Below are 22,650 nucleotides of genomic sequence, written 5' to 3'. Positions count from 1 at the left end.
ATGAATCCATTAAAATCTTGTAGTTGATCTTAGTCATCATATACCTGTCCAGTTAGCTCACTTGAATAATGGCATGAAAAGGCACAGAAAAAACTGGATATTATTAAAAATTTAAATTAATTATTAAAAACTCCCTGAAAGAAATAATTAGGAGTACTAAGTAGATATACATAACCAACCACCCCAAACCATTTGAATTCATCTTTAGAGGAACATTTAGCATGCAATTCATGTTTATTTAAAGGGACTCAGATCATTTAAAAATCAAATTTGCACCAAGTTTTACCTCAAACGTAGGCCTAATCACCAATTCTATCAGTTTGCGGTCACAGTGTTGGCATGTAGTTTGTCATATGCAGTAAATTGTCTTTACTAGTGTTGTAATTCCAACCAAATCATCAATTCAAAAACACATCTTGAATTATCGACTATATATGCAGAGTAAAAAAATAGTGTAAATGTAACTCCCGCCCATCTCTTTAAAGAAAAGGGGCTTGAAAAACACACTTGCATGTATTTTGCTTGCCATTTATGAAGAACAATCATTTAAACCATCTTAAAACGTCTTATTTATTTCTGAGGATGAACAAAGTTTCATGATGTTTCAGAGGAGATCTGAGTTGCATTGTATTATAATGCACTGATTTATTGCATTGCAAAATGTAATTCCCTATGATGTGTGTGTGCATCAGGGAAATAAAGTTGTAACTTTGCATTTAAGTAGTCTGAACTTCTCCTAAAAAAAAGCAAAGAAAGAAAGGAAGAAAAATGCATGCACTCCAAAGAAATCGCAGGTTTAGAGGGTGAGGGGGGAGAGTGGCTGAGGAGTCCATCATGGCTCCAAAATTTGAGGTCAGGGGTCATTTAACTTACTGTTCGCAAGAAAGCAAAACAAAAACACTGGGTCCAGTGTGATGGGTGGGAAAGCTTTTGAGTCCAGTGTGTCCCAGTTCATCTGGTGTGTGTGAACATCCACTCATGGTTCTCAGAACACCAGCCTGCTGACAGTGTTGAAGCCTCCTCCTCCTCCTCCGCCGCCTCCTCCTCCACCTGACGGGCCGCAGCTCCCGGGGGGTTCGTTGTCGTCTGAGCCGTTGGGCTTGAATGAGCAGGAGGCCGAGGCGGCCTGCAAGGCTCGTGTGCGTGCGGTCAGCTCCTGCTCCTGCGGACAACCAGAAGACAAGCTACTGAGGCCAGTTGCAAAGGGAGTCGGCACATTGATATTTTGTCTTGACCACTGAGTAGGGATGTAACGGTATGAAAATTTAACCTCACGGTTATAGTGACCAAAATTATCATGGTTTTCGGTATCACGGTATTTCTAAAAGTGTGTTCAATATGTTCAGAAAGCACTGATAGGCCTACACAAGCTGAAATAGTTTCAAAAAGTGTCCCGTTCACTCTTTTCTTCATGTTTAATTGGCTGTGCTTATAGCTTAACTTACCCTACCATAACTTGGAGCTATTTCTGTTATTTGGATGCAATGAGTGAGACCAAAGTAAGTGTTCAAAATAAAACTTTAGGCTACTATATTCTCCTCATAATGTGAGTGGAATGGATTTAATGTGGACGCGAACATAAAAAGACGCAGTGTGGCTACATGATACAGTGCACGTTTTGCGGTGAAAAAGTTCCACCTTTTAAAATCAGGTGTAGCCTAATCCGAATCGTGGTTAAAACCATCAATTAGACAACAGAATCAGTAGGGTACCAGTTTTGTTCCATTGTACCAGGCCTACTGTATGTCAAAAGCAGGCTTGGATGAAGCTGGGAAGGATAAACACACGGTTTCCACACCGCGGTAATCAAGAGTGATAATCATGATATTTGAAATGAAAACGGTAATTATTATCGTCAACATTTTTATCGCGGTTTACCATTATACCGGTAATCGTTACATCCCTACCACTGAGATCTATATAGTATGGATGAGGTGGTGAGAACTTAAGGCTCAATATGAACAGTGTCAGAGTTACGACTGCATAAGAAATGGTTTAAACAGTAGCCAAAACATGACTGTCAACTGGTGTCAATGAATGATGAACAGAGCTCCAACTCTTAAAAGGATATTCTAAGCATTCTTCTATGGTAACCAAAGAGCACAATTTTACAAACTCAGCATCTTGTTTTTGATAAGATGCCACCAATAGGATACACACACAAATCCATCCACACTGCACTTTCCAACTGCCTGAACGCAGAAACACTGGCCCCTAGCATCATCTTGGGGTAGATGCACTACACTGACATGATCCAATCTTGCAAGGCAGTCTTATTATCATCATGAAGTTTGGCCCATATAATATCTAACTTGGTCAAGGATAACCGGCTTTGAAAAAAAAAAAAAAAAAAAAAAAAAAAAAAAAAAAAAAAAAAAAAAAAAAACGGGGAGCTGCTAAATGACTTGTAAAACAGCACAAATTCAATCAATTTCCCAATTTCCTAGTCACTGACAACTGACACCCACACAACTGGACAAATATTTGTCCAATTGCACTCATGTAGAGGAGCATGTTGGGTGTTAAGTCAGGACATTTCAGCGGCTCGGGCCGGGTCCTGAGTAGCGACCGCTCACCTGCAGGTAGAGTTTGTTGTCTTTGGTGATGGCGTCCATCAACTCCTTCTGGAGTGGGGGTTCAACGCCAGGCCTCAGGCCGTTGGTGGGGACCCCACTGCCTTGGGGCACCTCGCTGGAGCCCTGTCTCCGGTAGATGAGCACGTAGGCGGTGTCCTTCGGGAAGCGGCTGGTAACGTTCTGCACCGAATTGAAGGTTGTGAAGGTCACCCTGCTGTCATTGAACAGGATCCAGTCCCTGGCCGACGGGTCGTGTGACCCCTCCGCCTTGCCACTGCCCGAGGCCAGTTCGGATTGGCTGGTGCAGCCGAGTCCTTCCTGTTCACCGCTGGAAGGCGTGAGGTGATTGGCTGTGCAGGGGGAGCTGTCCTCGTAATCGACGGCGCTCATGTTTCTGCCGTACGTGTAGTAGTGGCCGCTCTCAGAGGAAATCCCCGAGTGCATCACAACGGAGGTCAGAACGTAAGAAAAAGTCTGCACCTCGGTTTTGCTCTCTTCGTCTTCTCTTGGCGCGTCCATCACGGGTGCTCCTCTGTTGACGTTCCCGCGAGTCTTCCTCACCCCCCGGGTCTCCCCCGCCCCCCCTCGCTCGTCCTCCTCTCTCTGCGATGGCTTGAGCTTCTTGGCCTGGTTCTCTCCGCTGTCAGGCGAGCGCGTGGCGGTCAGCACGCAGCGCGAGGGTGCCGCTGCCGGCGCCGTCTCCTGTTGGTGCCGAGGAGTAGGCTGTGCGTGCTCCAGGTGGACAGGCAGGCGCATGCACAGCGGAACGCGCACGTCGTCCACAATCTTGCGGCGTAGCTGGCGCGCGGCATCGTACGAGAAGCGCAGCAGCGTGAGGATGAGGTACTCGGGCGCCGCCACCACACGCACGCCCCGCTCGGCACGCTGGAGCGAGCCACACCGCTCGCAGAAGTAGCAGTTCTCCTCCTCCAGGATCTCCGGCGCCAGCAGATAGTCCACCAGGTCGGGCAGCGCAAGCGGTGGCCCGGTCCGCACCGGAGGTGGGGGGCTGTGACGGCCGGCGCCAGGTCCGACCCCGTCCCGCGTGACGGGGCCTATCTCCAGTGGCACGGTCTCGCCGCCGCCATTGACGCCGCCGCATTGCGGGCTGTGCTGGGGCTGATCCTGGGGCGGGCAGAAGGCCAGCGAGAGGTCAGTAAATGGCTCCTCCTTCTCGGACACACTGTGGCAGCGAAGGCAGCGAATGCCCGTGGACAAGCGTCCGCCAAACATGCGCTCCACCAGGGTCGGCCCGTCGGTCACCGGACCGCCATCAGGGGCAGCGTGGGGGGTTTGCGCAGCACCAGCGTCTTGAGTGGAGCTAATGGACTGCTCAGCACCAGCGTCTTGAGTGGAGCTAATGGACTGGTCAGCACCAGCGTCTTGGGTGGAGCTAAGGGACTGGTCAGCACCAGCGTTAAGGGACTGATCAGATGGAGAGACCTCACTGTGCTTTGGCTTAGCCTCTGCCAGGGCTCGAAGTGCTTTCTCTTCCTCATGTAACCTGCATACAAAGACACAACCAGATACAACCACCATCGATAAAATGAACATACATTGCATTTGGGCTATTACTACTGCTGATCTTCAAGTGGCCTGCTTCACAAGTCTGCCATTTACTGACAATCTGACAGCTAATGTTGCTTTCCGTTTACAAGCTCTTATTGTCTGGTGTGTTGGAGGCTCTCATGGCGGCGTGTTTGTGGTTACCGGTCTAAAAGGAAGCGCAAGTACTCAGAGCAGTCCTGCTGAGAGCCTACAGTAAACCAGGGAGGGCGGGAGGCCTCAAAGAAATTCCTGGGTGCGTATGCCGCTCTCTGTGGGAGAGGAAAGAGAAAAGGTGAAATACCTGCTGTTTCTTTCAGCAGTTTATACAGAGAATGGCTCCAAATATCACTCTGGAACTCTATAGTGAAAGGTTTTAGGTGTAAAAGCTCTGACTTTTATTTGTCAGGGAAAAAAATAGATATGTATTGATAATGTTTTGAGCAATACTGTGTGTCACCTGTGTGTGAGCCAGAAACGCAAACAGGAGCTGCAGTTTCTTCATCAAAGTATTGCTGCCGTTCAGCTGCAGTGATAACACATGCCGCCTGAAACTGGAGAGAGAGAGGGAGATTATGAGTGCAGTGCCAGAAAGTCTTCATGAGCAATGGCCTTCTATGGCAGGAGAGTGGCCATTGATCCTGATCCTGCTTTGACCCAACGGTACTCACTCGGTGGCCATGAAGAGGGTCTGGATGACGCTGTTCATGTAGCAGGTGTTGCCCAGGTTCACCAGGCCCGTCTTCCCTGTCTCAGACTTCCCAGCTAGCTGCATTAGGCCCGGGGCAAACAAGTTGGACTGGGATGTCCAGGCACTTTGGTTCAGGATCAGCTTGATCTTCTCCTCACTTGGCTTAGGTAGGTCCTAAACAGAACAAGCAACAGTCTCCATTGTATTTTTTTTTTTTTATCAATAAGATGTGTTCCATGGATCTGGCCATTTCAACGCACTGGCAAAATCTGGCTTTAAATTGCTGGCTTTCTAAGTGAATGTGCACTTTTTTGGTCAACACATCATTTTTTAACATGCTTCAAAGTACAGTAGATTTATTTCATGATCTTTAGTTTCCTTACTTTAATGGCTTCCAGGATGCTGTCGTAGAGATCTGGAAAGCCAGAATACTGGTACATCATGCAGTGGATGAGCTCCGTAAACTGTAGAAGGAAGGCCTTACTAGTTGGCAGGCCATCACCGCGCAGGCTCTGAACCAGCTGGACAACATGGGGCACCACCTAGGACACGGTCCAAGAACACACACATCAACTAAATGCTGGATGTTCATTCATCAATTTTCTATATTCAACAGTAGACAACAACTAACAGTCTCAAATCTAAAGACAATTGGCCCACAGGATTTTAGAGATTTGCTATCTGCACTAAGGCAGTTTAACTACGTGCAGGTGAAGTATTGCACTGCACTTTTGTGTCACGAGTGTATGTGATATATAACTGAAGTGTAGAGGTGTTCGCACATCTATACCGATTCTACAGGTGCTGGATACTAGAAATACTGAGTAAAACAAAAGAAAAGATATCCGCACACTGTTTCTAAAGCTCCCAGGTTAATGGTGGGTGATACTTGAGCTTTAGAAACAGTGTATGTGATATATAACCAGTCTGTGCACACAGAGATAGAAAAAGAGATCAGTGTTTCCTTTCCTTACGTTGATTCCTTTCCTTACGTTGATTTTGGGACGGTGGCCCGCCATGGCAAAACGAATGCCGCCATGGTATCCGAATTAAGGAAGATGCACACTGTAGTTACGGTTGCCTTTTAAATGATCGTGCTGATGCATCTTCTCCCGCTGACTATTGCAATTTAACAATAAGTAGAACTAGTCATAAGTTCTTATAGACCGTCCAGTTTCACTCCACATATTCCGCAGTGTTTCCTCTTCATTTTGTAGCGGTGGCCACTGCTTCAGAATTAGGGCTGGTGCACAATATTGTCCGGGTGCATGGTAGGCTATCAGTGCCCTCACTGGGCCCTCACTGTGGTGCTCACATCCTCAGTCAATCAGAGGTACCTGTCTAGTTTTATTCCATAAATATAATGTTTTTATAGACGTTAGTGGCATACGCTGTCAAGAGCATCTACTGTATTTACTATACCATAGGCTTATATCTGTCAACATTGCAAAAACTACAGAGGTCTCTCTGCTGAGTGTTACATTAGATGCACACTCAATCGGGATTCAGTGCAGGTAAAAGGTATCGACTAGTAGGCTAGTAACAAAGGTAAAACGGGATTATAGCAACTTTTGTGTTTTAGTGTTTTCTCATTGTCAACGTGAACTATGATGATGTCCATGTTTAGTATGTTTTTTAATTTAGTCAAGCAGCAACATGTGGTTAATACATGGGATAACGTGACATGAGTAAGACAGAAGATGGGCCTGTCTTTAGGAGCCTAGTCCTGAATACGGGGCCTCTCAAATAACGTTAAAATGGTGTGATTGAAAAAAAAAAATCCCAGGGCAGACACCCCCCGGACCCCCTGTGTTATTATTATTAGGCTATAGGTCCAAATTAAGCTGTAGGTCCTGAGTAGTCTAAGCCTAAGTTTTTTTTTAAAAATGTTTAATGCAGTGTAATTTGTGAAAGAGCCATTGTGTTGTGTGTAAATAGAGACAGACTGACCTGCCCCCACTGCTAAAAAAAATCTAGAGGAGAAACACTGATTGCTCACCAGGTGGAAAGCCTCTGGGGAGTGTTGGAAACTCAGGAGCATGTGGGACAGAACCACCAGAGCCCCCTGCCGCACGATGGGGTACCACAGACGATTGAAGACCTACACACACACACACACACACACACACACACACACACACACAGAATAAATACATACACATTAAACAAACATTGCCTATTAGTAAGAGGAGAAAACAAAAAACAAAAACAACATCATCGACATAAATGGAAATCTGAGCACTTATTATAGGCAGAACCTTCACCTGGACATATTCACTTTAAAAACATTAATTTATCAGTACAACCATCATGTCTTAAGCAAACATCCTGAAATTGAAAAAAAAAATGAGGAGCAATAAGTACAGACTCTCTCAAGCGCACACACACCAGTTCAATTTTGAGCAAGGTGACATCTATGAGGATAGTGAACTTCTGCACTGAGGCCAGTCCCTTCAGTAGAGCGATGACCCAGGTATCAACATGGTTAGCGAGGGGCCAGGACAACCAGTCAATCATCCTACGGGACAGAAAGAATGAATATATGGTGGTCATATGTGGTGAAGACCATTACTATCACAATAAACAGTGCACTTACAGGCCAAAGCAGTCACCACACTAACACAGCCAAAGCGACAACTGACCTACGAACCCAGTGACCTGGACATTCTGCCCTGTCTGTTGAGCAAAAAACCCTCACAAAGAAAAGCCATGCGCACAGTCACAGTGCCACTGTGGAAACAAACAACCTCTGGTTCGAGCAAAACACCTGACAAATGACCATAGGCCTTAACACAGAATCTGAAACAGTGTTAACACTGTTGATGAAGAGGGAGAGAAAAAGAATGCAAAAACAAGCATTTGCTCATTTTGGCAACAAGTCACAACAAAAACACACCCACACACACCCACACACACACACCTGCAGAGGGCCTTGGTCATGCTGGCGTCTTTGACGTTGTGGTCAGTGGTGAGGCTCTTGATGAGCACGGCGATCATCTGCAGGGGGATGTGCTGCACCAGGCTGGCCAGAGAGATGGACGGCTCAAATGCAGGGTCTGCAGCGTAACGGGGATAACAGACACAATTGGGAAGGATGACTTACAGTTGTAGTGGCCTGTAGAGTGTGTATAGATGTGTGTGTGTGTGTGGGGGGGAGAGGGGGGGATCCTCTAACCTGTGGAGGAGATGATGGCAAACACCTCCTGCAGAGAGGGCAGCAGGGCCGCAGGCTCGGCCTTCCAGATGCCCTGCAGCAGCTCGCTGACGCGGTTCACCTGCGCCACAAACTCCCTCAGGTCCTTCTCCTGGCTGGTGGTGCACTGGAAGTGGCTCATGGTGCGCACCAGCTGCTGGCAGAACAGCGCCCCCTGGCCCTTGTCACGGGGAACGCACTGTGGGAAGTCAGCGAGCAGCGCCGCTAGGCGGGCGCATAGCACGGGCTTGGGTCGCTCGCAGACCAGGCGCAGGACCTCCGTCTGGAGCGCTGCCGCCACCTCCAGCACAGCCGGGCAGCTGATGAGCAGGCGAAGGCAGCCGTGGAGGAAGTCGATGAGCGCCGGGTGGTGCCGGTCCAGGGGCCCATAGCCTTGCTGCAGCAGGCCCAGAACAAAGTCCTTGCTGACAAAGCGGGCAAATTCATCGCGGTGGTAGCGTGCATATGCTTCCTGAACCTGTCAGCCACACAGAAAAAACAAACATCTCATCTCAACCCTCACATATCATCACATGAGCTAATGCTTCACTGGCAGAGAAGTGATCCCAAATGACACATAGGCTAACCACGATAGCCTTCCTTTTTCACAATCATAAAGCACTTTACCATGACTGAAAACTTGAAACATGTCACACATAGGTGGCAAGAGGAATAGTATTTTGCTTTAAGAGAGGGTGAGTGCATACCTGTTGCCCTGTCTGTCTCTGGAAAGCATCCTCGCCAAGCAGGATGAGGCGTGTTGTGAGGGCATAGAGTGCATGACACTGCTCCTCTGTCACCTCTTTCTCTGCCGCTTCCACCACCTTGCGCACTATGGCCCGCTTGACTGGCAGCGGGTGTGAGGAGGTCACGAGTGCCTCCAGGATCTTGTCCATGGTGATGGTGATGACAAGCCTCTAGAGAACAGCGCCAGTGTGGAGGCACATGAGAGAAACCTCACCTAGATATGATGGGGCAGAAAAGGTGAAGCGTAGTCAACATAGTCTGCCAACATACACAGTCAAGATAAATAAGATTCCTTAAGAGCCACAAACCATCCAAAAATGTGTGTGTGTGTGACAGAAGACAAATTTAAATATGACTTGGCAATGCACTGAACAATAATGAGCTCATTACTTGAAAACTGATAAAGTGGTTTGCATTTGACAACAGTAAACAACATTTGTGACGTGCATCAGTCCCTCATACAACACTGAGTAACGTGAATCCAGACATTCCCCTTGATATGGACATATCGCATATGTGCTTCACTAAGCAAGGCACAACTACAGTCGCACTGGCGAAGCAATTATATCCGATGCCGAAAAAAGAGTAAGTTACATGGCCATGGTGTATTCAATGTCGGTTTCTGAATCTGTTCAATAACGTTAGCCAAGTAGCTTTTCTGGTAGCCCAACAATAACTCTTTTTTTAAGGAAAGGGCAGCTGTTTCCCCACACTCAGCTCTAATTTCACGTCAAAAATATTAATTACCATGTATTGTCATTAAATCAACCACGCGGTATTTCCCGGTGACATTTTCAGTGTTTGTTATACCAAAGACCATTGATTACTAACCCTCTCTGGTTATACGTTAGCATGCTAGCTAGCTAGCTAGCTAGCTATGCTATCCTGCTAAATTACATCGAAGAGATTTGAGTACTGTATCGATAACGTTGATTTTTCGCTGAACTGAACACAACTACCAAGTTGAAAACAAACAAAATCTTTTGCTTTCTAAACGCGTTGACAATGTCAAAACCAATCAAATCAAAACTCAAATTCTTTAAATTAAGATTGCCTCGTCTGGTAAGTAAGTTCTATCACAGCTCAGAGGCGAAACAAAGCAGGCCATGGATGCCACTGACTTAGCAAAAAAAAAAAAAAAGCTTCCCCTCACTTGTGCCAATTCACGACTCATACTTACCAACATCTGCAATTTTCAAGACGTTTAAATGTTGTGTTAAACGACCATTGTACCGTCTTGAACGATGGATTGATATTTAACTTGCTGTTTTAATTTCTGTCAGTACAATCGTCTGAATTTAACCATGGGCTCAGTAGAACCTGACGTCACTTACGGGGTCCATTGCTTGTCACTCAGGACCTCAGATTAGGACCTTTCTTTAATGCCGTTATGAAACGTCGCATTCTGGGTTCAACAATAGCAGGTTAAACTAAATCCTACAAAGAGTATGAATACCGAAATTAACCAAATTTAAAGCAACTAGATTTATGATAAGTATATATGATTAGACTACCTGATGTGGATTTTACCAAGAATTTATTGACTGTCCTCTGTGTTTTATGAGCTGGGGAGGTCTGAGGGGTATTCGTGGTTTGGGGACAAACGCTATGATGCGTCCGAGCAAACATTGCAACTCCAAAAATTAGGACAAATGAGCGTCTGGCAATGCTGCGCCGGACGCCGGACAAGGCGTTTAAATCATAATGTGGAACCAATAGCAGGTTAAACTAAATCCTACAAAGAGTATGAATACCGAAATTAACCAAATTTAAAGCAACTACATTTATGATAAGTATATATATATAAGTATATATGATAAGTATATATGACTACCTGATGTGGATCTGGTGGAACTCTCGGTTCGCGAACATTCTAATCACATATTTGTGACCTACTCCTCAACAGGTTAATAGCAAAAGTGCATTCTGAGAATGAGCCCCATTTAGTTAGTGTCAGAGTGACACCTGCATTACTATAGTACTGACAACCACAACTCAGAAGTGTCAAGCTCAACTTCTCGAAGTGTCTTAGCTTGATATACACAATTAAGTCATGTCTTGCAGTGACGCAGGGCACTTTCTGCCGTTAGTCCGGGGACTTTCCCCTAAGCTGAGTTATAGAAACCACGTTCTCCGACTGTAGCTTAGTTAGCAGATCTTCAGAATACCCGAATGACTAGAGGACATGGCAGCTCTTTAAACCACCCGAAATGCATATACATCTTAACAATGGTGGTTTAAAAATGTACTTTAATTATTTTTTGTTTCAGACATTGTTATCCCGATGTAAAAGTACGCCTATAAACAAAATAATTTGTACAGTATTCGTCGTGTTAAAAAAAGGTTTAGTCTCTTTAGAGTTTCTCTTAGTGCGTTTAAATAGTGACGTCATTGTTACTTCCGGGGTTGTTGTTTTTTTTACCCGTGTCACGGTAGGCTATTACTTTTTCGTTGGTCATTAATTCGAATAGGCCTACACTTTGATATCTAAAAGATGAATACATTCATTTGGAAAATCTCATTTGAAAAGTCCAACCCATTTCAAGAGGCTATAGCTAAACACTGACATTTAGCTCTCAATCTAAAACATTTTCCTCTGAATAACATGCAGAAAACAGGGCTTTAAAAAAATAGATAGCCTAATACATTAATAATTCAGAAAAACAGCTCTGTTTTTCTTAAATAATGTTTTTTTTACATTACAGTTTTTCTTGATCGCTTTACAGTTTTTCCTTGATCGCTTTGATGCTTGTGTCAACTCTGACCTCACGTTTAGTTAACACCCATGTCTGAACAAAAGCAGTCTGGCCAAAATGACACATCTTTATGGAGTCAAAATAGGGTCTTTAATATTGAGCTTGTGTAAAGCTGTTCACGTGTGTAATAAAGTTTTGCAGCTGTGCAAAAGGAGTTCTGTATGTGCAAAGACATTTCGTACCGGTAGAAATAAAATAAATAAAATAAAATATTTTGTACATGTGTGAAAAAAATGTACCTGCACAGACAAATAAAAATAGACAAATTTCATTGAACTACGTGTCATTTTTCATCGAAATAGACCTACAGTAAACACCTTTTGTACTGTTTTCTTCACCAAATAGGCAATACAGTACTTTGTCTGAATGTGCATTACATCCATACTTGCAAATACCAACACAGAACAGACATGGCATCTCTTATAATAATAATAATAAAAATAATAATAATAATAATAATGATAATAAGCTTTATTTGTATAGCACCTTTCATACACAGAATGCAGCTCAAAGTGCTTTACATTTGGAGCATATGCAGCTAACACACGACCAAATGGCAACGTTGCCTATAAATTGCAATTTGGTCATGGCGACATTACTTTCTGGCAACAACGCCATGACCAAATTGCCTGCAGGAAGTTGCCATTAAGTAAACAAATTACGTTGCCGCAACGTAGTGGCTTGGTAATTTTGATAACGTTGCCTCTTGGTACTGTGAGTGACGTTGGCACAACGTTGCCTACAGGAAGTTGCCATTAAGTAAACAAATTACATTGCCGCAACGTAGTGCCTTGGTAATTTTGCTAACTTTGCCACTTGGTAACGCAAGTAATGTTGTGGCAACGGAGTGTTGTGGTCATTTACTTACCGTGATACGTCAAACTTCAGAATTACACCAGTATTAAAGGCTGTTTTCATGTCCAGCACAAATATTAGGTTTGAATGCTATGCTGGATATGTATGACAATTTCTAGTGTAGAATTTGTATTTCTATTTTATAGTGACAATAAAGGGCTCACCTTCAGACAGCAAAGCAAAACCCATAGGCCAACATGCTATCAAGTCAAACTATCTTCGAGCCGGAAAAATTAACCACTGGTTTGTATTGTTTATTCACTACCTAGGGATGACTCAATTCCCACAGAAACTATTTGTGCTCAACTAAGATTAATCCAGAACTACATAACAATTCCCAGTTCCACAAACTCTGACCCAGTTGAAAAAATAGCAATGACATATATTCAGATACAGAATCGATGAAGCATTTATTTTAAATGCATATACAGGGACCACATAAATAAATCACAACGACAATTCTTTCTATTAAAACAACATTTGAAGTCAAATTCATGCGTTTCACAGATTGAAGTGATGTACTAACAAACCACATTGCCGGGTAGGCATTGGTCACCCAGTACAGAGCATGAAGGCCTTGGAGTGGCTGAGGTGGAGAGTAGCTAAAACAGTGACTGCTAATCAGAATCCAATCCTAATGTTAAAGCTGTCTAGTGCAATTTTGATCTCCCTCTTGTTATCCAATTACTGGCCACAATAACAGTCTTTTCTCCCAAAAACTCCACAATACTAATTTTGTAATCAAACACAGAGAAGTTAATTACAGTAAAAAATATTGTGTCTGTATGAAAAATTGCAGTGATAATACTCTGATGAGAGCACAAATGACAACATACTGCAATGTCATGAAGAATGGCTATGAAGATTATTTTTCCCTAACAGGAATCTTGATTGCACTTTGTTTCAATCACCTCAAAACAGTCATTGATCTTGAATTTTAGTACTCCGACTAATGTTGGCTACATGCTAAAAACCTTTATGTCAATCATGTCACAAATTCTATGCAAGTTCTGCAAAACACCATTGCTGTTGTGAGGTTTTTTTAATTTGTTTTGTTTTTGTTTTCCATTTCAGAGGACAGCTACTGGCCACTCAACAACCCCACACAGAGGGCAAAATAAAAAAAGTTTCTATTTTACAAAGGACCAAGACCACCAAAAAAGATGACTACACAGCATAAACTCACTTGCATACCCTAAAACTTGTCAGGGTCCAAGGTCCTAGGTCAAGCTAAGCCTTATAAACACAATTTCCCACAGACCTCCATCAAAACACACAAAGTAGCACACAGAATAGCACTACATAGAAAGTAAGTTAACCCATCAAATGCTTCCACTTGAACAGGTAGACTAGGAATAATGGCCTGACAAGAAATGCGTTGAACAAGCTGGTGGCTGTATGGACAAGGCTTGAGGTGCAGCACAAATGAAATACAGCCATGGGTATATCATTTACTAATCACACTCTCACGCAGGACATTTTGCCCAATTAACAGAACTATATAAGAGGCTATTTCAAAATACTATCGGAAACGACAAACAAAGACTGTGGTCGGCATCTCCCATTTAAAACAGTGATTCACAAGGCATATAAGGGACAGGGAAACACTAGACCCAAAAGGTAACTGCCCCCCAGTTTTCTATCAAGCTGAAGTTGTCCTTAAGCCGCAAAGGGGCTGGTTCTGCTGTTGCAGCTGAGTTAGGGTTGTCAAGATGTCCTTTTGCCTCCAGTCCTCTTTAAAATGGTGGATCCCAGCATCTTCAGTTCGGTTCCTGGAAATAAAAAGGGGAAAAAAAAGGTAAGAATTTCTTACTTTCTGTTCACATACATATATTATGCTGACAAACAGTTTAATAAAATATCCAGTGAAATGAAAAAGTGTGCGAGGGCAGCTATAAAAGAACTATAAAAGAAAGTGTCTAGCTAGCTGGCTTTGACAAATTGGTCTTGTTTTTATGCCTGTAACTCACAGATGAGTTGTGAACAAGTAATCTCCATGCTTGGTCACAACTGAATGGTTCAAAATAGAATAATAAACAGACTAAATTAACATACAAATTAATATATAGTAATAAAAATATATAAGGGGGGGGGGGGCATTAACCCTTTGAGACCTTGAATTTGTTATACATCCTATATCTTGTTTTTGTTTATTTTTCAGGACAGTCAGGGATTTGTACCCATCTGGGAAAATATAATGCATAGTCTCTTATGTCAGCCTTATCAAGAGAAACCATTTGTGTTTTCATGTCAGTAGAAATAAACAGGAAGCATGTCAATAGAAATAACTTTTCATATTTACGTGGGATAGATTGGAATCTTGAAATATAAACGTGGTTGTAGGGAGGGAATGTGCTATTTTGGAATTTTACCCGGATACAACGAATAGCCTATTTTTTTATTGGATGTCGGTGGCTATTTATTTTTTGATTTGTCTGGTGAGTGGTGTGCTAGTTCTGAACCCTGCGAGAAATCCTCTTGTAGGCCTATCCCAGCGTCTCCTCTAGGCTACTAATTATGCAGATACCTTGACATCCCTAGTAATATTTCTGCGTGAGAAATGCAAGGTGTGGCGTGTGAGCGTGTGAACTTGTTGAATTGCGTGAGACTTGAGAACCATGCTTCAACTTTGAAGTGGTGATCATACAAATGATTAATGTTACTGCCCCTTTAAGATGCCTTCCTAGCCACGAGCTAGTATGAGTTAGACGCGAGCAAGTTCACCTAACGGAAAAAAACGAAAAGACGCAAAATCATTCATCTTGGGACAACATGCAGCACCAAACTATATAGGAATTAAACACCTTCACGTCTTTTCTATCACCAAACCGAGTCTGTTCTATCACATCTAAGCGACAATTTCGTGGTGCTTTCAATAGTATTGAAGACTGTTTTGGTGAGTTTCACTTTATTTCCTAAAGTGTAGGCTATCTGTAATAGCCTACTGAGTTCAATGACGATATTACAGAACATTCTAGCTTCTACTTTTGGCATCGCCAGCTAGAACTATGTGGCACAATTTGCATATGTGTAACACGCTTCCACCTAATTTCTGCGCCAGCAAAATTTTGTGTTCAGGGCTCAACATTAACTTTCTGAAGTAGCAGATACTTGCCAACTGGGCATCCAGACATGGACTTTTGGATACCGCTGTCTCGATATCCGGCGAAATATTCTTTGGACGCCGCTATTTATGGATTCCGGCTCCCATTGACTTACATTGAACACATGTAAACAAAACGTCAATTATGTGCTCAAACTAACGCCGCTGACTTATGAAAACAACCATTCCACTTTGATACGAAACTACATAATTGTACAACATTTATACAACAAAAATCACAGAATTTGGATCAAGTAGCCTAATGTGGAGAAATGTTACGCAAAGTGTCAACCCCTAACAATGTGCCCATTGCCCAAGTGTATGGTCGACTAATGTCGAATGTCAGAGTAATGACATTGTAAAAGGTAACTTCATGATACACTTCAATTTATAAAGGTACGAAGTATAAAAAGAAAAACACAATTTATCAGATGGATTACCCAAATAATTTTTCATTTATTCGAGGGCACATCAATTCCCAGAACTATAATGGGTGTTAAATATTTAACAACCACTAGATGGCAGCATGACACAGCACATAAAGTACACATACGTGTCGCAGAGACCTGAAGAATGGCGTGGTTGAATATCCACTTCTCCTGCACTTCGGGTGTAATAGCGGGTGAATTGTATGACCACCAGATGACGCCATTTCACTGCACCTCGGGCCTAATAGCTGCTGTAACTTCGTTTAAGTAATAAGCCTCGAGGAGCCGACGGTTACACTTGTTTTAGGGGCGTTGTTAGCCACGCTGCGCAAGCCGGGTAGGCTACAGAAGAAGCCAATAGGCTACAGTCGCGTGTGTTTGTGGTGATTTATTCCATGTATTAACAAAATAATAATGTAACATTAAAGAAATAGCCTACATAGATAAAAAAAAACTAAACTAGATGTACCGCATAGCGCTACAAAATATGACCGCCGCTCAGTCCTGTACATCCGTTCCGCGAAAATAAATCACACTTCAATTTGTCTCCATATTTTACTCCATCCCCCACTCTTGAAACTTTTGTGTATGCTTGTTTGGCATGCCTGAGTGTGTGTGTGCGGCTGCACAGAAAGTAGCCTACTGGTGCTGAAAAGGTGAATAGATTGTAGAATAGCCAAAGAAGATGTAGCATTGTTATAAAACCTTTAAAATCTCAAAACAATCACAAGTAGGGCAGTTCATCACAGTTCATCCTTTGCAACTGGATTGATGAAAGGTCACTTACACCTGTAGGCTACATTGTATTTGAGAAAAGCAAAAGGTATCAGCATAATGTTATTTATTTATTTATAAACAAAAACATCTCTGTCAGTTCCATGCCGTTTTCAACAGCTATCAAAAACAAAGGTCATTTTTGGATGGATGGATTTTTTGTGAATGTTTCTTCTTCTACATAAGATTTTAGTCATCTTTAGTTCATGTAATACTTTATTGTCAATGCACAAATTAAGTAACAGTAGTCTGAAACGTTATTGTTAATGCACAAATTATGTAACAGTAGTCTGAAACGAAATGCTGTTTTACATCTAACCAGTGGTGCAAATAACTGACATGTCCAAATGGGCAAAGTTGAAGTTGAAGTCCAAAGTTGAAGAGCTGTTGTCAGTTATTTTTCGTGCAAATATAGGCTGATTCATGTTCCCTTGCATTGTGTAACTGAGGTCCATGGCTAGTCTGGCTTTCACCAGACCAAGCTCAATCTTTTAAGAAATCAAAAAATAAATAGCGGGCAGATCAGGCTGGGTTCACCCAGCCTAGTCCATAGGCACCCGATATTGTTTAATTTTCCGATTGAGATATCCACGCTCTGGCTATTCTAAATGCAAAAATGCATCAGGGAGTTATGACAAAACTGTAACTAACAAACTAGATCCTAATAGAAAGCTGTTAGCTTCCCTAAGCTACAGGTAGGCTTATAAGGTAGGCCTATTTACAACATAAATTGTCAATAGGCTATGCTGGTGACACAAATAAAATCTCCTTTGGAAACCAATGGCTTACGCCTTACAGTATCAAGCGGACTTAAACTGCCATATTGTGGCGAAAAATTGTAATAAAATTCACGCAGCTTCATGAGTCAAGGAAAGCGCGAATGAAGTAGCCACTTCTAAATGGGACCCACTACCAGAGGTGGAAAGTAACGAAATACATTTACTCACGTTACTGTATTGAGTAGTTTTTCTATGTATTTTGTATTTTTTAAGTAGCTAATAAAATCGATATTTTAAATTTTACTTGATTACATTTTGAGTGAAGTATTGTACTTCGCTACATCAAAAATCCCATCCGTTAAGACTAACGAAAACAGAAAGGGAGAGAAAAAAATTGCGCCCTAAACCACTAGCCTAGTGATAATGATCAGCATGTAGCCTACAACAGGACATGAATCAAGCTGGCACCATGCAGTCTTTCTGAAAGTGATGGAGATGGAGATGGATCACGAGATGCATCAGATTACATGTGCAGCCTAACCTATGAAAGTGTAGGCTATTTTCCGCTATTTCAATGGGTTGTCTCAGTTCGTTTTAACACTAATGATTGCGGAGATATTCAAGCAAACACCATGACGTTTGTGCTCACCTTTCTTTGGTAAGAAGATTATTAGCAGTTGTTTCCCCTCATTTTGATGTCTCTCTTTTTCCTGTTTTGGCCTTTGTTTTTTTGGTAACCTGACTTGGCTTTCTTGGAGAAAGACATTGCACCAGCAGCACAACAATTAGCGGTCTAGCCTACTACTAGCGATGCTCAACTAATGAACTAAACATAGACTATCTTATGAATCGGTCAGGCAGACTAAACCATTTAGCTCTTTAGCAAGGGTGAGTGAGAGTGACCTTAGACAGTTTTCGCTATGTTTTGTATACAAAATCCAGTCAGTCAAACTTTAAATTTCGTCTGACATTCATTTTGACATTTAATTTGGAAGTTAAAATATTCAGGTAAAATAAATATATGGTGAAAATATTGAACGCTTATATTTTTCTTTTCAGTAATTAGCCTAAACTTCCAGTGAGTCTATTCGAAATGTTCACCACACATTATATTAACACACATATAAAAATATCCAAACATAAGAGTTATGTACGAAGCCCCGGATATGTCATGGGAAAAAAAAAAAATAAGTTGTGGCCACAAAATAGCAATTCGTTCCCACAAAGTGCTAATTTGTGGCCACGAAATATTAATTCGTTCCCACGAAATAGTAATTTGTGGCCACGAAATATGTATAGTCTAACGTGCACTGGACAGCTGGGTGAGCAAATCGAGTGCCAGTAGAAGCCTGTCGTGTCTTTTCTCATCACTCCCCACCAGCTCTCAATTCTCTGGTTTGCAGTAGGGTACAACCGGGACGATTGAAACGAAACACACGGTTTTCTCCGAGTGCAACGATGATAGACAGACATCATTTGGACAAAACATAGAGCATATTAACCTCCGTTGCTCAGCCAAATGCCATCCTGTTACGTCCTGTTATCACGGAGTGACAGGCGATAAACGATTTCTGATGGTCACCAGTTTACTTCATTAGCGGTTTATTTTTTTGATTATTAAAGAGTGTTTTTCATTTAAAGGTTTGACTTCATGCTTATTCAGTAGAGCATTAGTGCTCTCCCCAATCCCAGACGTTCACATTGCATGTTTGTTTGTAATGGATGCAAAACAGCCTATAATGCTAAATGTCTATGGGTGTTTTGATTGATCCTAGTAAGTTTATCTGTAGGAGCCACCGTGGGGCATCTGATTAAAATGCAGACATGATGTACAGGTCCAGAGTATTTATTGAAACTTGTGGAATTTACAGTGGAGAGGTTATTGTCTTATGGAGCTTCACAATTGTGCTTGGGATTGTAGATGACAGTAGTTCTGACATTAAAGTTGTGGTTTCTACAAGTAAAACAAATGCAACAGTGCCTCTTAGAAGCGTATGCATGGTGACTACAATATTAATAGCTAAGCATGGCTAATCATACACTGACACACATGGAGAATAGCTTAACAGACACTACTACATGAAATTACCAAATATCCATTTAAATCTAGACATACACGTTATATTACACCGTTATAGACACCAAATAATACAATTAGAAACATAATCTCCGTCTTACACGGCAGGAAAAGTTACTAATTATAAGTTAACTTAACCGCGGTAGCGCGGTACACATAGTGCACGCTATAAACGCAAACGTCGGCAAATATGTGGTTATTAACAATGACATTCTACAAACGAACATTAAACAAGTCCTGCACAAACAAGAAATGCCAACACTTACGGTTTCTGAACACACAAACGGCACAAACAGTCCACAGAACAGAAGGGGTTCCTTTCAAATCTCTGCCTCCCCATCCACTGGTCTGTGCATGCAACCCTCTGACTCGCACTCCAATTAACTGCACAAGTGTAGCCACAAGGGCTGCACGCACAGGACGCATCGATGGCCAGCAGGAGGCTACCTGGTCATGTGAACAGTCTCTAGTCCTTCACAATAGCCGCCCCCAAACTGGTCACTGGTCCAGTTTGTCCTCATCTGAAGGATGCGACGGGACGGGGCGGGAGTCCAGGTCTGGGACGGCAGGCAGTGGGATGAGTCGGGCCACCGGCCTGATGTAGTGCCTGTCTTTGACGTTGACCTCTGCTGTCCGGATGCGGCCATCGGTTCCGGGAAGTACCTTGGTGATCCGGCCCACAGGCCAGAGGGCTCTGGGCAGCAGGGGGTCTACCACCATGACGAAGTCTCCAGGCTGATGAGCTGGCGTGTCCTTATGCCACTTCTGGAGTGTTGGGAGGTAGTGGCGAATGAAATGAGCCCAGAACTGATCAGCAAGGATTTGAGAGTGCTTCCATCTTTTCCTGCTTAGGAGCTCTGACTCTTCATAAACAGCTTGGGGCAGGGACGGGTCTAGCCGCCCCATCAGCAACAAGTTTGGGGTTACAGGGTCTGCGTCCGCCACATCACCGGACACATATCCAAGTGGCTTGGAATTTAAGATTCCCTCCACCTCTTCTGGTATAGCGTGTGGTTGCACAGTGGCGTACAGGGCAGCTTTAACTGATCTTATTTCTCTCTCCCAAATGCCACCGAAGTGAGGTGCACTGGGGGGGGTTGAACTTGAAGCTGATCTGGTGCTGTGACAACTGCTCTTTCAGGTCAGGATGCAAGGCTTGGAAGGCCTCACGAAGCTCTCGATCTCCGCCCTTGAAATTTGTGCCCTGATCTGATTGGATTTCTGATGGCTTCCCTCTTCTGGCGATGAATCGACGCAAGGCCATCAGAAACGCGTCAGAGTCCAGACTTGTAAGAACATCAATGTGGACTGCCTTTGTTGTCAAACACTTGAACAGTATTCCCCACCTTTTCTCAGAGCGCCGTCCAACTTTGATTGTGAACGGCCCGAAACAGTCAACTCCTGTGGAGTAAAAGAGGGGCTTAAACAAGCGCAGTCTGGCTTCAGGGAGGTCTGACATGAGGGGGACTTTGAGCTCTCCACCGCTTGCATTCTGGACAGAACTGTTGATGTCGTTTAACAGCCTCGTAATATCCATGTAATATCCAGAATCTCCTCCTAAGCTCGGCAAAGAGGCGCTCAGGGTGCCTTAGGTCTTCATCCACGTCATGCACTACAAGTCTTGTGATCTTATGTGCTGGATCTAGCACCACTGGATGGACCGTTTCTGGATCCAGGTCTTGGCTGCGGTGAAGACGGCCTCCAACTCTTATCAGTCCAGTAGCCTGGTCCAACTCTGGAGAAAGTGTGAGCAACCTATTGGTAGATGTCAAGGGTTTACCAGCAGATAGGAGGGCGTACTCTTCTCCAAAGCTGTCCTGCTGCGCTTGTTGGAGCATTTCCATCTCTATTGCCCCATAGTCCTCTGCTGTTGGACTGCTTTGACCTGCGGCTGCCCCATGGCGAGAAAGTGCAACCGCATGGACCAGATCTCGGAATGATGAGAACTGCTCTAGGTCAGGGAGGGCTGGAGGCGCAGTAGTGGTGACCAGGCTACAGAACATCGTTTTCCGTGTCTCTGCTTCGTCGTCTGCTACAGCCACTGAAGGCTTTGTGGGCCAATACTCAGGTGACTGCAACAGGAATGGTGGTCCATCCTTCCATCGGCCATCCTCCGCTATTTCCATCAAGGTCTTGCCACGAGTGATGTCATCTGCAGGGTTGTTACTGGTATCGACATAGCGCTAAGAGCATTCACTCGTCAGTTCTTGGATCTCAGCCACTCTTGTGCCAACGAACACTTTAAACCTGCATGACTCCGACTGGATCCAGGTCAGGACAGTTGTGGAGTCTGATCAGAGGTTGACATCATGGAGAGGCAAGGTGAGCTCCCTTCGGAGCAGAGTGGCTACTTGGGCTCCTGTCAGCGCTGCGCAAAGTTCCAAGAGTGACATAGATTGTTGCTTCTTAGGAGCCACTCTGGAACGTGCTGTGAGGAATGACGTCTCCACATGTCCATCTCGACCCTCAGTGCGTAGGTAAGCAACAGCGCCATAAGCACGCTCGGAGGCATCACAGAAGATGTGAACTGTTCTGGTGCAAGCCTTTCTGTCCATCTGAGGGCTCACATAGCAGCGTGGCAGGGATATCTGAGGCAGTCGCTGTAACTCTTCCTGCCACTCTGTCCACATCAGCAGGGTGTCTTCAGGCAACGCTGGGTCATCCCAGTCCCTTGCTTTGCTCCACAGGCACTGGACTAAGACTTTAGCCCTTGTGGTGAAGGGAATGATGAATCCCAGCGGGTCGTAGAGGCTAGCTAGCACCCGATAGATGTTTCTCATCGTTGGTACTTCGTGGCCAAGCAGACGACATTTATAGCCGAGGGTGTCAGAGTGGCAGAACCACCGTAGGCCTAGTGCTAGCTCCTGAGGATCAGTCTCGGTGGCGTTCAGCCACAACTCGTTTCTTTCTGACCTTAGGTCCTTGGGAAGGTGGCCGATGGTCTCAGGAGTGTTGCTTGCCCACTGGCGCAGCTGAAATCCTCCCTCTGCCAGGAGGGGCTGCAGTTTGTCCACCAGTGACTTTGCTTCATCCACATTTTGCACGCTTCGGAGGCAGTTGTCCACGTAGAAACATCTTTCCACAGCTACACGGACGTCTTCCTCAGGCTGACTGTGGTCGCTCACATGTTTCAGCAGTGCAAATGTGGCGCAGCACGGGCTACATGTAGTCCCAAATGGAAGAACC

The 22,650-nt window shown here is 43.8% G+C and overlaps 1 protein-coding gene and 2 long non-coding RNA genes across 4 annotated transcripts; 1 reads left to right on the top strand and 2 right to left on the bottom strand.

Annotated features, from left to right (window-relative positions):
- Positions 1-589: 589 nt before the first annotated feature.
- Positions 590-11,071, bottom strand: usp38 (ubiquitin specific peptidase 38). Of its 2 annotated transcripts, none has more exons than XM_042058395.1 (12): positions 10,587-11,071; positions 8,713-8,966; positions 7,988-8,483; positions 7,733-7,868; positions 7,201-7,330; positions 6,812-6,913; positions 5,196-5,354; positions 4,793-4,986; positions 4,582-4,675; positions 4,287-4,393; positions 2,577-4,080; positions 590-1,162 (listed from the first exon to the last, which is right to left on the bottom strand). In XM_042058395.1, exons 2-12 carry the CDS (start codon positions 8,899-8,901, stop codon positions 986-988), a joined length of 3,288 nt encoding a protein of 1,095 aa, XP_041914329.1. In that variant the 5' UTR covers positions 8,902-8,966; positions 10,587-11,071; the 3' UTR covers positions 590-985. The 2 variants fall into 2 exon arrangements, with proteins under 2 accessions (XP_041914329.1, XP_041914326.1); XM_042058392.1 differs by lacking the exon at positions 10,587-11,071 and adding an exon at positions 9,933-10,175.
- A 3,988-nt stretch (positions 11,072-15,059) lies between these two features.
- Positions 15,060-22,644, top strand: LOC121723414. The gene is made up of 3 exons (XR_006034950.1): positions 15,060-15,259; positions 21,206-21,210; positions 22,634-22,644. It is a non-coding gene; the product is annotated as an uncharacterized LOC121723414 (long non-coding RNA).
- On the bottom strand, positions 19,157-19,831 carry LOC121723417. Its single transcript, XR_006034951.1, has 2 exons — positions 19,731-19,831; positions 19,157-19,341 (listed from the first exon to the last, which is right to left on the bottom strand). It is a non-coding gene; the product is annotated as an uncharacterized LOC121723417 (long non-coding RNA).
- Positions 22,645-22,650: the final 6 nt, after the last annotated feature.

Source organism: Alosa sapidissima, chromosome 1, assembly GCF_018492685.1.
Source record: "Alosa sapidissima isolate fAloSap1 chromosome 1, fAloSap1.pri, whole genome shotgun sequence".
Classification (NCBI taxonomy): domain Eukaryota; kingdom Metazoa; phylum Chordata; class Actinopteri; order Clupeiformes; family Clupeidae; genus Alosa; species Alosa sapidissima.
The sequence above is the reverse complement of the archived record's forward strand: the minus strand, read 5'-3'. Positions and strand labels throughout refer to the sequence as shown.